Source organism: Pelophylax lessonae, assembly GCF_965119305.1.
Source record: "Pelophylax lessonae genome assembly, chromosome: 3".
NCBI classification, from domain to species: Eukaryota; Metazoa; Chordata; class Amphibia; order Anura; family Ranidae; genus Pelophylax; species Pelophylax lessonae.
This window is the reverse complement of record NC_138770.1, coordinates 368,934,782-368,949,703: the sequence shown is the minus strand read 5'-3', so window position 1 is coordinate 368,949,703 and position 14,922 is coordinate 368,934,782. Positions and strand designations below refer to the sequence as shown.

Sequence of the window (14,922 nt, the reverse complement as noted above, 5' to 3'; positions counted from 1 at the left end):
TGCCCATAGGCGTAATCAAGTCTTTTTTTCTGCCTACTTCTGTTGGGGCAGTATAACCCACTGGTCAAGATTCTCAGAAGCTGTGTCCGTCAATGAATATCAGAGAAATGTATTTTACGGTAAGTCAAAAATCCTATTATTACATGCTGTTCATGCTCACTCAGTCACTATGGGTGTCTTTTTCTGTATTCTGCAAAAAAACTTGGTTGATCCTGCTGCTCTCTATCTCCCCCTTCAGTCCATGTCCCCACTGAAGTTGGGGACTTTGCAGAGCAATGTTGACAGCTTTTGCACATGCTCAGTTTTCAGTGTATTTTTTACCTTGAGCATTTGCTCCCTATCACATCTGAGCAGCCCATGTGACTATAGAGTCACACGCGGGCGTATACGCAGTGGTAATGACAGCCCACTCCCTCCTCCTCCTCATCATTCTCATCCTCCTCCTCTTCATCCCCAATAGCCAGCTAAACACAATGGGGGGATATTCCATCCTTATTGATGGAGGCTTGTTGTTCTAAGCAGAGTTGTATAAAGTATTCGAAACCCATACTTGAGTAAAAGTACAAGTGCTCGATCAAAAAGTGACTTGAGTAGAAGTGGAAGTGCTCGATCAAAAAGTGACTTGAGTAGAAGTACTAAAGTATTCAACATTTTTTGTACTTAAGTATTGCAAGTAGTTTTTTTTAAAAATTTTGCTACTCAAGTACTGAAAGTAAAAGTACCAGTAGTTTTGAAAAAAAAAATGCTACTCAAGTACTGAAAGTAAAAGTACAAGTACTGTGTTATGTAGTTATTAAAGAAAGAAGTCAAAAGTTTGAACATCATATTGTTTTTTAATATTTCAAATGCAGCTTTTATTTATACATACAGTAGCATTTATTTTTGTATGCGCTGATAATACACATGTTTTGAGCTTCATGAAACCTGCCATCTACTGTTCTGGCAGTGGTAATTTTTCATAATTGTAACGAGTAACTATGCAGCACAAAAAAAAAATACTGGAGTAGAAGTATTGAAATCATTGAAAAAACGTAGTGAAGTAAAAGTGGAAGTAGGAGAAAAAAATGCTACTCCAGGAAAGTACAGATACCGCCTTTCGGTACTTAAGTACAGTAGTGAAGTAGTTCTACTTAGTTACTATACATCTCTGGTTCTAAGTCACAGGCTGGAGGGGTGTGACACATGCCTGTGACTGGAAGAAATCCTCCCACACCATATTATTTCCACAAAATAATAAAGATTTGGTTTCAAATATGTATTTGTATGACAGTTATTTTTATATTATTTATTTTTTAAGCTGTATCCCAAAGGCTGTTTTTTTTTTTTCAATTTGAACATGTGACCAGCAGCAGAGGGCTAGAAGCTCCTCCTGCCTATTTTTCCCTGCAGACAGGCTGGGAAAGACCTGGGTCATGTGACAGCTGTATATCGATTAGGAAAAAGGTACTTGGATGTGTTGTGTTTTTTTTTTTTTTTACATTTAAATAATTACAGTGCCATCATCTCCATAGAGAAAGAAGGGATAATGTAAATGAAACCGTGTGTGTTTGGTATCACTTTAAAGCTGTAAGCAATAAATACACAAATATATATTTCGTTTTACTTGCTTAAAGCATTTGTAATTATTTGCAGCCATTCTTAGGTCAACAACATTCCTATCACAGAGCACATCCAGATCCTCGGCCACCACTGCAGCAGCATGGCTTATTCAGGAACATGGTATCAAAACATGGCCCCAGACTGCTGAATAGATAATGAAGGCAATAGTAGGAAAAGATGGGGGTCACGTGCTTTTTAGATCTATTTTTTAAATTAGAAATGTCTCGTGCTTTAGTTTGTGGTACCATTTCTTACTACTATTATGAATTGTATTGCTTTTGAAAAAACATAAACATATATTATAAAATGTATGACTCTAGATACCAAATGATTCATTCATCTTCTTTGTTGTTTCCCATTGTAATCTGATTTCTCCATCTATCCGCTCCTACTGTGTTGATGTAGTTTTGAATTATTACAGCCTATATAGCAGTACAGGGTGTTTGTGGAAGCATCTATCAGCACAACTGTATCTATTTATGTGTATATGTTTGCTAGCGAGGGAAATATTTTAGTATTGGCTGCAATTCTATGCAGTATTCTGCCAAGAGCCAAGTGGTCCTCAAAGTGTTAGGTTTTAAGGACCACTGGAAGATACAGATACTGTGGGCCATCCAGAGTTAAATTGGGAAAAACATTTCTTTAAAACTCAAAAAACTATTTACTCACAAGATAATTCAGTATTGAGGTACATTTGGCAACTTTTTTGTGCTCAAAATACCTGGAATGCCAAGTTGCATCTCTTGCTTAGCTCGGTCCATTTATACATTTACTTGCATCCCCCAGGGAAACTGTTTTTGCTCTTTAGAAGATGCTTTTGCACAATGCTAACATAAGAGCTCTTGGCTTACAGCCCCCAACATTTTAGCCTTTAATTCAACATTTTGCCACCAAAACGTTTTCTTCATGCATTATTGATTTGAGTTCTGGTCCTTTGTCCAGTATCAACTAGGAGCTTTGAGTTGAATCATTCTTTCCCACTATGTTAGTAGGTTTACCCCCACCGCCAATACTGAAATGTTTGTTTTCTTTGTGTATGCCTGTATGACTGTTAGTCATTATATTGTAAACTAATGTTTGTTGGCAGCTCTTTATACATTTTGTAAACTAGGGGCCAAGTTCCACTGTAGCCCTCCAGTGTCATTAGGTGGGATGGAGAAGAGAAAATTGTGATTAGTTGAAGATTCAGATGCTGAAGGAAGCCGGTGTAACCAGAGGCATTTAGCAGTGATGGGAGATATGTGTCGGAAGGGGAAATATACCACATGCATAAAACATACATTCTGATTTACTTTTAATAGTGCCTGTGCATGTTTACAATCTGTCAGTACAGGTTGCTCAAAAAAATATTAATGTTGTGTATTTTTTAGTAGTGGTCTCTGTAGGCATGTTTAGAAATGACCCTCTTCTTCTTTTTTTTTTTTTTTTTTTTTTTTTTTTATAGGGAGCCATATTTTTAGAAGGTGTCACAGTAAAACATGTTGTTCAGATAACGACGCAACCAAAACTTGGAGAAGTCCAGTGGAAATGTCAACAGTTCTCCTCTTGGGAAGGGTAAGCAAATGTTTCTTTCTTTAAAAGAGAAATTATTTTTTTTTTTTTTTTAATCATACTTACCTAGGTAAATGCAGCATTGTTCCACTTCCGGCTCTAAGACTGAGAACCGAGTAATCAAACACCACTGATTGCTCAGTTCTCAGAGCTCGAAGAGCAGAGAACCAGTCAGCTGACAACAGGTCACAGGAGTGCAGAACGGACTGCACTCCTATGATACACAGGAGAAGTACAGCCAAATGAGCTTTGGCTGTACTTCTCCTTTCAGTCGATGGGCTGTTTATTTAAAAAAAAACCAAAATCTTTAAAATACTATCCACAGCGTAAATGGGTTCTAAAAGGCTCTCTTTGCTTTTTTATAAGAGTAACTGTACACTAGCAATCTTAGGCCTCCAAAGCCCTGCATGTGTGTTGTATAGCTTCACCCAGTGCACCATTTACAGTACATTTCAGGTGAGCCTGCTATAGCTCAATTTGCAAAATGGTATATGTCCAGTCCCCATTAATTTTCTCTAGACAGTACTGATTTTGTGCATATTGTTTCTCTATAAGTTAAATTCTTAGCAAAAAAAATGATATTCTGCATATTAATATATATTCTATATACACTGCTCAAAAAAATTAAAGAAACACTTTGAAAACACATCAGTTCTCAATGGGAAAAAATATGCTGGATATCTATATTGATATGGACTGGGTAATGTGTTAGGAACGAAAGGATGCCACATCGTTTGATGGAAATTAAAATTATCAACCTACAGAGGGCTGAATTCAAATACACCCCAAAAATCAAAGTGAAAAAATGATGCAGCAGGCTGGTCCATTTTGCTGAAATGTCATTGCAGTAGCTCAAAATGATCCTCAGTAGTTTGTATGGCACCCACTTGCTTGTATGCATGCCTGACAATGTTGGGGCATGCTCCTAATGAGGTCAATGTTGTGGTGTCCTGGGGTATTTTCTCCCAGATCTGGACCAGGGCATCACTGAGCTTCTTAACAGACTGAGGTGCCACTGTCGGCGTCAGATGGACCGAAACATAATGTCCCAGAGGTGATCTATTGGATTTAGGTCAGGCGAGCATGGGAGCTATTCAATGGTATTCATTCCTTCATCCTTCAGGAACTGGCTGCATGCTCTCATCACATGAGGCTGGGCATTGTCCTGAATCGGGAGGAACCCAGGACCCACTGCACCAATGTAGAGTCTGACAACGGGTCCAAGGATTTTATCCCGATACCTAATGGCAATCAGGGTGCCATTGTCTAGCTTTTAGAGGTCTGTGCATCCCTCCATGGATATGTCTTCCCCAATCATCACGGACCCACGACCAATATTGGTCATGCTGAACGATGTTACAGGCAGCATAATGTTCTCCACGGCTACTCCAGACCCTTTCACGTCTGTCACGTGCTCAGGGTGAACCTGCTCTCATCTGTGAAAAGCAAAGGGCGCCAGTGGCGGATCTGCCAATTCTGGTGTTCAAATGCCAATCGAGCTCCACAGTTCCAGGCAGTGAGCACAGGGCTCACTAGAGGATGTTAGGCCCTCAGGCCACCCTCATGAAGTCGGTTTCTGAGCCACCAGTGGCCTGCTGGAGGTAATTTTGTAGGGCTCTGGCAGTGCTCATCCTGTTCCTCATTGCACAAAGGAACAGATATCTGTCCTTCTGATGGATTAAGAACCTTCTACGGCCCTGTCCAGCTCTCCAAGAGCTACTGCATGTCTCCTGGAATCTTCTCCATGCTCTTGGCAATGGCACGTATTGATGTGCCATCGTGGAGGAGTTGGACTGCCTTTGCAATCTCTATAGGGTCCAGGCATCGCTTCATGCTACCTGTAGTGACACTGACCCTAGCCCAATGCAAAGCTAGTAAAAAACAGCCAGAAAAGAGGAGTAGGGAAAAAATGTCAATGGTCTCCTCCTGTAAAAGCATTCCTGTTTTGGATGTCTTAGCATTGTTGCCCATCTAGTGCACCTGTTAATTTCATTAACCCCAAAGCAGCTGAGACTGATTAACAACCCCCTCTGCTACCTAACTGAGCAGATCAATATCCCTGGAGTTAAATTGATTTGATGCTATACTCTGTTGAAAATGTTCCCTAAATTTTTTTTGAGCAGTTTACAAAGTTTGAATTTTGTAGTGTTATTAAACCCAAATGATAAAAAAAATGAATATAACATAGTAACAATTACACGTTACAAGAGACAAAAAAGGTCCTATGCGTCGCACATTGCTGCAAGACTCTGTGGATATGTGAAATGACCGCCTCAGCCTGGGCTCCAGCCAAGCTACACCCCCCAACATATTTTACTCTGCCCTCACAGCCTAATCGTGGGAATAGAGACTCCATGAAGAGGGGGAATATAAATGCATGCAATTATATTCCCCCTCTTCATGTATTCTCTATCCCCATGATTAAGCTCCTGGGGTGGAGTGAAGCGGGTTTGGGGGGGGGGGGTGTCCTGGTTAGAGCCTGGGCTGAGGCTGTCATTTCACAAATCCACATTTCAGTAAATCCCAATTCAGTGATATGCGGCACAGGAATTTTTTTGCCTCTTGCATCATTGGAGCTGGGATGGGCTCTGTCCTTGCCAGCACTCCCAGCGATGTACTACAGGAGAGGTACCTGCTGGAACCCTGAGTGCATTTATTTTTTAAGCAAAGGGTCTTTTTTTTAATTTAATTAATTTTTTTAAATTGGTATTAACTAGGGATGCACCGAAATGAAAATTTTGGACCGAAACCGAAAATGCAGGATGCCCTTGGCCGAAAACCGAAAACGACCTTTTCCCCCAAATAATTTTAAATTAGATAGAAGAGGGGCATACACCAAAAACAGGCAGCGACGTACACCTGTCGCTGCCACCCTGTCACTGTATATGTACTGTGACGGGTTGGCAAGAGGTTAAGTTAATTACCAATGGTATTTCTATTCTGCAGCATGAGGGGGTTAATGTATTGTCACTGCTGCATTAGTGACCAACCAGTGGCAGTTAATTAACCCCTTTGTGCTGCATTAGTGCAACCAGTATCAGTGTTAATTAACACTGATACTGGTTGCACTAATGCAGCACAAAGGGGTTAATTAACTGCCACTGGTCGGTCACTAATCCAGCAGTGACAATACATTAACCCCCTCATGCTGCATAATACTAATACCAATGGTAAGCTGCCTCAGCTATCATGGACATTGTGCTGCTGACAGGGAAATTAAGGGAAGCTCACATAGTTATATCTATTAGCGGCCGCTCGCCCGTCCTCCCGCCCGGAGTGTCAGTTCATTCATTGACATCGTGCGCTGACAGGGAAGTGAAGTGAAGGCTCACATAGTTATATCTATTAGCGGCCTCTCCCCCTGCCCTCCCGCTCGGTCTGTTAGTTCATTAATGCAGAGATCTCAGTAGTAGGGACATCATTGAGAGGCAGGCGGCCGGCCAGAGGCGCGTCTTTTCAAACCTGCGCTGCGCCCTCCTCCTTCCTCAAGCGGCCATTAATTTCGGCATTTTAACCCATTTTCGGCCGAAAATTTCAGTGGCCGAAATTTCGGTGCATCCCTAGTATTAACACTTTTATTTTTGGAGACTTCTATTGCTAGGTGCCACAAAGCCTGTGCATATTTATTTACATACATTTCTGCAGGCCCTCTGCTGCCGTAATGTTAGGGATGGGAGACCAACTGCAATGTAAACAACCCCACTTTTACACTATAATTATGACCATTTTTAGAAATACTTTATTGCATATATTGTAACATTTTTTATGGTCTGGTATAATTTACTGACATGATTGCTTATCACATATTAGCATTATGCATGCAGTGCATTGTAGGACATGCTTTTCCACAGGTCAATGGGGAAAAGATTTTGTGCATGCTCCCTCACTGGAAGAAAGGGGGAAAGCACTACAGCACAAGAAAGAGAGCTGAATTTTTTTTTTTTTTTTTTAACGAACTTGTAATACAACTTTAAGCATTACCACTTAAAACCTAAAATACAACATTTTATCAGTGGTGAAATCGAAATGTCCCACGATGCACACAACTCGGCTAAGAGTCCAATGCTAAATGCAACTGTCCTAGCAAATTTGTCCTATTCAGATACTTTCCATGAAAAGCCATGCACAGTTTTACACCACAGGAGTGCTGCTGATTCACTGTAATAAACCCCAAAAGCAGCAGATAGGGGAGGCCAGTTGCACAAATGCAGACAGTGCTTGGGTAGTCTTAGCATACTTGTGCACACTTACCCTAAATGCTATTTTACATTTTGACTGCTTTTATTCTTTGGCAATGCAAAGTGAACACATGGTAATCACAGAATATTCCTTAAACGGCCATCACTTTTCCCTAAGAGCATTAAAAATCTCAAGTGTGGCACCTATGTACACAACCACCTATTACACTTTGCTAAAAGTTGGTTTTGGGAGAAGAAACCTCTGTAGCTGGATTAAATTTCCAATTCATATAGAGTTTGAACCTCCAAAGCATAGGTAAACAGATTACAACCTGTTGGCTAAGAATAAAGTTCCCAAAATGTCTACATAGAGTTAAATGTTAAATGGACAATATTTTTTGTCTTTGTTCCCCCAAAGTATAAATCCGTATTTGCATACATATTACTTTGCATGTCCATTTACGCGTGCAAAGCTTTAAAATCATCCCTAAATGTTTGCACGCAGCATGCAAATGATTTACCCTGAAGTCTGGCATTATTAACTGATATGATGTGTGGCATTCCTTATCAGCGTTTTCCGTGCAGATTAGACACTTTACACTTGGATTCATTTGCCATGTAATGTATTATGCTTATAGCAATCACATATAAGATGGGAAATGTCATTCAGACAAGCACAATTTAATTTTTCCTCCTTACTTTGTTATTGAGGAAAATAAAAGTAAAACAAATGTCTTCCAGATTTGGGTTCCCTGGAGCACAGCCTGTATCCATGGACAGAACGAACCTCAAATTTCTCGAGCAGAAGTCATATAAAGTGAGCTGGAAAGCAGATGGTACCCGGTAAGCGGAGCTGCTACATGAAATCTCTAAAGTGGTAAACATAGCTCTGTATGGTGATAACCATTTCAATCTACAGGGTTTGCATTTTCAGATATCTAATTTTGTGTGAATGTGTATGTGTCCTATGTATAGGACCAAGAGGAACATTTTTTGTATATCAACAGCAGGTACAATTTTATTGATTATATGTTAAGTACAGTGCCTTCAAAAAAGGATTCACACCTTTGGAAGCTATTACATTATGTATTATTGTCATAGAACGTTGAATCATTTCTTTCCCTTTTAAACCTGGAGAGCAAAGCATGTAGTTGATTAGGTTTTTTTTATTTTTTTTTATGTATTTTGTATCTGCCAAAAGTGTCAGATGTAGATTTATCTGAATTTATGGTTAGCCCTGGGAATCTACCAATGTTTTACACTGTGCTCATAACAAGTTTTAGAGAGGTAGTGGAACCTCCAAGAAACAGAAGGGTAAAGTTGCATATAGAGTTATTTAGTCCTTCCCATCAAGTTTAACAAACCCAGTAATGTGAGAATTGCAAGGGGTTCAGTCTCTAGTGTAAATAATCAGGATAAAAGCAGACAGCCTTGCCTAATGCCTTTGACAAGTGGGAAAGGTTGAGAAAGGGAAGTGTTGATTAGTAATCTAGCCCTGATCTAAGAGTATATAAGCTGTACCCATTTAATAACTTTCAAGGTTAGACACATTGGAAGAGATGTGCATCGTAACCAATCGCCTTATAATGCTGGCAATACACTAGCTGAAAAATCGTTCGAAAATCTGTCATTTGGACTGTTCTCTCGTTTTTCGTCCAGTTAATTGGCACAAATAGAAAATCAGTTTTAACTTTTCAGAGACGAAAAAATCAAAGGAACGGTTTGGAAAATTCTGCCGAACGAACGTTATATTGAAAGGTTAATGTGTTTCTCGCCCAAACTGTTTGCACTAGGTATATGTGACAAAACAAACAAAAAGCTGATTCATTTATGTCCATTGCATTATTTTTTGATCAAAATTCAGTCATTACATGATGGCAAAATCGTTTGCTCTCACGGTCAAGTGTTCGGTATTCGAAAACGTGTTTGAACGATTTTTCGGCTAGTGTATGGCCAGCAATAATTCATCTTGTTCAATTAAAGTGTTACTAAAGTCAGATTTATTTTTTCGATAATCAAAATAACAAACATGCTATACTCACCTGCTCTGTGCAGTGGTGTTGCACAGGGTGGTCCCAATCCTCCTCTTCTCGGGTCCCCCAGGTGATCCTGGCTCCTCCTCTTCTTTGTGTGTCCCCATAGCAAGCAGTTTGCTATGGGGACACACAGTGCGTGCTCTCTCCCGACCTGTGTGTCTATGGAGCCGTGCTCCATATACTTGCAGAGTGGGACTTATGCCTGCCCCCCCACTTCCTCTTCACTGCATTTGATTGACAGCAGCAAGAGTTAATGGCTCCTGCTACTCAAATGCTGTGTGAAGAGGGAGTAAGGGAAAATAGATGCAGCCATGCACAGCTCTGATCTCTTCTCCCCTCTTTCTCTTCATGCCTGCAAAGGGGAGCTCAGGGAAACTGAAAATGTTTTTTTTAACCTGAAAGCGGTTGTATACCCTAAAAAACAAAAACCTATGAGATAATGGCATAATTTGCTAGTATGCATGAGGTTTATGCAAAGAGGTACTTTTTGCAGTGTTGTCCCTTCTTTTTCAAGACCTCTGGGATTCTTGGCATGCTGTCAATCAACATCTAGGCCACATCCTGACTGATGGCAGCCGATTCTTGCATAATCATTGTTTGTCAGAATTTGTGGAGTTTTTCTTTTTTTTTTTTCATCTGCCTCTTGAGGATTGATCAAGTTTTTAATGGGATAAAGGCCTGGGGATTTTCATGGCCATAGACCCAAAATTTCAATGTTTTTTTCCCCAAGCCACTTAGTTGTTCTTGGATGGTAGGGAGAAGTTGCCCTCAGAGGATGTTTTTGTAACATTCTTTATTCATGGTTGTGTTCTTAGGCAAAATTGTGAGTGAGCCCACTCCCTTGGCTGAGGGGCAACCCCACACATGAATGGTCTCAGCAGGATGCTTTACTGTTGGCATGACACAGGACTGATGATTGTGCTCACCTTTTCTTCTCTGGATAATCCCTGTACCTTTTGCAGAATATCAGTCTGGCCCTGATGTTTTTCCTGGAGAGAAGTGGCTCTTTTGCTGCCCTTCTTGACATCAGACCATCCTCCAAAGGTCTACACCTCACTGTGCGTGCAGATGCACTGACACCTGCCTGCTGCCATTCCTGAGCAAGCTCTGCACTGGTGGTGCCCCAATCCTGCAGCTATTTCATCTGTAGGAGACAGTCCTGGTGCTTGCTGGACTTTCTTGGGCACCCTGAAGCCTTCTTCACAACAATTGAACCTCTCTTCTTGAAGTTCCTAATGATCCAATCAATGGTTGTTTTAGGTGCAATTTTATTAGAAACATTATCCCTACCTATGAATCCCTTTTTGTGCAAAGCAATGATTGCACGCGATTCTTTACAGGTAACCATGGTTAACAGAGTAATAAAAATGATTTGAAGCACCACCCTCCTTTTAAAGCTTCCTTTCTGTTTGGGCCCTTTCACATGGGCTTTTTGATCAGGTCTGCCTTTCAGTTTTTCAGGTGGACCTGATCGGATGTTCCATGCAGCCCTATGAAGCAGCGGATGTCAGCGTTGACATGTCCGCTGACACCCGCTGCTATCCAATCCGATTATGTCAGTGAATTCCAGAAGGATGGAAACCCTATTTTCTCTAGCGCTCATTGACAGACGTAGTCCTCGGTGATACACCACCTTCGGGTTATGTTGCCTCCACAGGAGCAGGACTAGACAGGAAATTAAAAAGCTCTGGCCACACCCCAGGGGCAGTCCCAGAGGGTATATCCTCTCTCTCTCTGCCTCAGCAAATCAGTTATTTTCTGTCTAGTTAGGAGTAAGGACCTAGATACCTTGCTGGGATCTTAGGTCCTGGCAAGAATTTTTTCTTAAAGGATTTTTTAGACAGCTTTTTTTCTCCAGTGTTCCTGTGAGATCTTCAAGCAAGAAAGCTGAACTGGGCGATCAGAAGCCACGGACATGTAGACTGCCTTCCTAATCAGATCTCCAGCTATTAGCAGGCCTCCCGAACGGCCATGCGGTCCGCCAGGGCCGGTACCGCCAACCACGCCATATCCCCATGCAGAGAGAGTGTTGTGTGCCCTGCAGCACACCGCTATTCAGTACGGGCCGCCTCCATTTTTTTTGCTGGATCGCACGAGCCGCCATTTTGGCGTAGCCTCGTGTCTCCAGCATGGGGGCGGCCATGTTTGAGGTGATCCAAACACCTCGTGGAGCTTGGGGGAGGCGCCGGAAGGCGTATAGAGGGGCGGAGCTGCCTCCTTTTTTCCTGGGCAGCCAGCCAAAAGACTTCCTGTTTGTCAAGACAGCGCTGTAACCTGTTGCAGTTAAACTCTGAGCATCAAGTGGTGAGCCTGGGGGTCTATCTCTCTCTCTCTCTCGATCGATAGGGATCCCTAGCAGGTAACACTAAGGGGCTTTTGTGGCGCTGGGGGTCGAAAAAAAAAAAAAAAAAAAAAAGTTTTATTTTTGAATTATATTATCCAGGAAGTAACTGGAATTATCATGGACCCTGCCACACATATTCCCCCACCTGTTTCCCTCGAGGGGGCCACGGGACCCGCCGGTGCACAGAGTATAGAGTCATTTACAGCAATTTTGGAGTCTATGGTGGCTCGGGTGGAGGCGGCCTGTCAGGGACGGGGGTCAAGGAAGCGACCCCCGCCTACCCCTATACCATCTGACACCTCTGATTCAGATTCGGAGGTGGTCACGGCAATTGCAGGTTCCTCTGCAAGGGCTGTTATCCCAGGTAAAGCCCCCTCAGACAGTGAGGAGGACGCTTCTTCTCCTGCTATTATTCAGGAAGAAGCATTGGTGGACGCACTAGTTGTGGCAGTGCAGGAAACCTTAAAACTTGAGGCTTTACCGGCAGAGGCTACTGAAACAGAGATTCCTTTTGGTACTAATAAGCCCATCAAGACGATGAAGGCTTTTCCTGTACCTAAATGTTTCGGTAATCAGATTAAAGGAGAATGGGAGCATTCTAAACGTACCTTTACTATTTCCAAGCGTATTGCTAGACGCTATCCGTTTGAGGAATCCATCATTAAGAAATGGACGGTACCACCAGTCGTGGATCCGCCTATTTCCAGGCTGAATAAAGCCACGGTTATCCCAGTGGAGGACACTTCGTCCTTTAAGGATCCGGTGGATCGAAAGATGGAAGCAGAGTCCCGCACCATCTTCTCTCTGATAGGGTCAGCTTTTAGACCAGTTATTGTTATTGGTCTAGTTTCCCAGACACTTACGGTATGGGCGAAAATGGTACGCCAAGATCTTAGGGGAAAAGATATTCCCCAGGAGACATCTGATTTGATGGAACAGATTATACAAGGGCTACAGTTTATCTGTGACGCAGCCTTGGACACTACTCCCTTATTAGGGCATGCATCTAAGACAGCGGTGATCCTCAGACGTGTGCTGTGGTTAAAATGCTGGTCAGCTGACCTAGGTTCCAAGAAGACCTTGACAAATCTCCCCTTTCAGGGGAATCGTCTATTTGGGGCCAACCTAGATGAAATCATTAAGGATGCCACTGGAGGCAAGAGCACTTTTTTGCCACAGGCTGCTAAAGCTAAGGGACCTCGCAACAAGCGAGGACCTTTCTTTACCGCCCATAAAGGGCGCCCGGCTGGTACTAGCGGGAAAGGCAAGACTCCTCCAGGAGGGTTCAAGAAGGGGACCAACCCAGCCAAACCCGAAGCAAAGGAGTACACAGCCTGAAGGTGCGCCCCCACCCGGTTTCAGGGTGGGGGGACGTTTTCACCGGTATTCAGGACATTAGATCGAGCATCAACCACTACTACCGGTGTGATTCTTCCCTTCCAACATTTAAGTTCTACAGGAAGCGGTAGTTACCGTTCCCTGAATAGATCTTTTCCTTTACCTTTTCCCAAGATTAGTCCCGATACCTCACAGGAATCGGATCTGGTTGACCAGATAGGCCAAGTAGCCTCTAGTCGGGTGACTTCGGTCCCTGAGGTTCAACCAGAAAAGATCACCTTTCCTGATAACTATCAGGTATCTGATAAATGTGTGGGAACAGAAAACGACCAGACTTTCTCGGATGGTCGGGGCCAGATACCTCTAGGGACGCCTGGTTCAGATTCAATCAGCGCCAGTGGTCCTAGAAATTCTAGGCTGGCCTCCTCAAGCCGGCCTGGCCGACTTGGACATGTTAGTCGTACACGTTCCGTGGGAACTTCGTCTCAGGGAGTGTCTGTGGTCTCAAGGACCAATTTACCATCATGCTTTACAGTCGCTGGGTTTAATGGCCTGGCCATTGAGACCCAAGTACTGAAGGACAGAGGTTTGTCAGCTTCAGTCATTCCTACCCTTATTAAAGCAAGGAAAGCGACTTCCAGCAAGGTCTATTATCACACATGGAAAACTTATATTGCGTGGTGCGAATCTTTAGGATTTCCTCCACGTACCTATTCGGTGACTCGAATATTGGCCTTTTTGCAACAAGGGGTTGAGCAGAAGCTAGCCTTGAGCACCATCAAGGGTCAAGTTTCAGCATTAGCAATCTTCTTTCAGAAGCCTTTAGCTACCAAATCCTTGGTGCGGAATTTCATCCAGGGGGTGCGGCACCTGGCTCCTCCAGTCCGCGCGCCCTTACCGCCTTGGGATTTTAATTTGGTTTTGTCGGTTCTACAGAAACCTCCCTTTGAAAACATCAGGGAGATTCCCTTGCTTACTTTATCCCAGAAGGTGGCCTTCTTGGTGGCTATTACTTCTGCTCGCAGGGTGTCAGAACTGGCTGCATTATCATGCCAGTCACCATACCTAGTGATTCATAGGGATAAGGTAGTACTTCATCCTAAGCCATCTTTTCTTCCTTTTCTTCCCAAGGTGGTTTCAGATTTTCATCTGAATGAAGATATTGTACTACCTTCCTTGTATCCTCAGCCCAAGCATCATCGGGAACATGCGTTGCATTCCTTAGATGTGGTTCGGGCAATCAGGGTATACCTGAAAGCTACGGAATCATTCCGTAAGACGGATTCACTTTTTGTGATCACGGATGGCCCCAGAAAGGGTTTGCCTGCATCTGCCGCGACCATTGCCAAATGGATTAGACAAACGGTGGTACAGGCTTATTCTATTAAGGGTCAGAGTCCTCCGTTCCCTGTTAGGGCGCACTCCACTCGAGCGCTCAGTACTTCCTGGGCCTTTCGCCATCAGGCGTCAGTGGTCCAGGTATGTAAGGCGGCCACCTGGTCGTCGGTACATACCTTTACAAAGTTCTATAAAATTGATGTGACGGCATCGGCGGATGCCTCATTTGGCCGCAAGGTTTTGCAGGCCGCAATTTGAGGAGACCGGTGGTCTACCTCGAGGGTTTTTTTCTGTTTGAAAAAAAAAAAAATTTTTTTTTCTCTTTTTTTGTTGAGTCTCATCATTAAGGATGAGCATTGTAAACTTCTAGTTGGCACCGGTTGGGCCTTCTAGATTGGGATTTGATTTCCATTTTCCCACCCCTCAGTTGTGATACTGCTCTGGGACGTCCCGAAGGTGGTGTATCACCGAGGACTACGTCTGTCAATGAGCGCTAGAGAAAAATGGATTTTTGTAAAATCTTACCGTAAAATCCTTT

The 14,922-nt window shown here is 42.9% G+C and overlaps 1 protein-coding gene across 1 annotated transcript in view; it reads left to right on the top strand.

Annotated features, from left to right (window-relative positions):
* Positions 1-14,922, top strand: part of RNGTT (RNA guanylyltransferase and 5'-phosphatase) — a 641,023-nt gene that overhangs the window by 144,299 nt on the left and 481,802 nt on the right. Inside the window, exons 7-8 of the mRNA XM_082249686.1 lie at positions 3,044-3,153; positions 8,070-8,171. Of these exons, the coding sequence (XP_082105812.1) occupies positions 3,044-3,153; positions 8,070-8,171 (212 nt within the window). The remainder of the gene's footprint in view (positions 1-3,043; positions 3,154-8,069; positions 8,172-14,922) is intronic.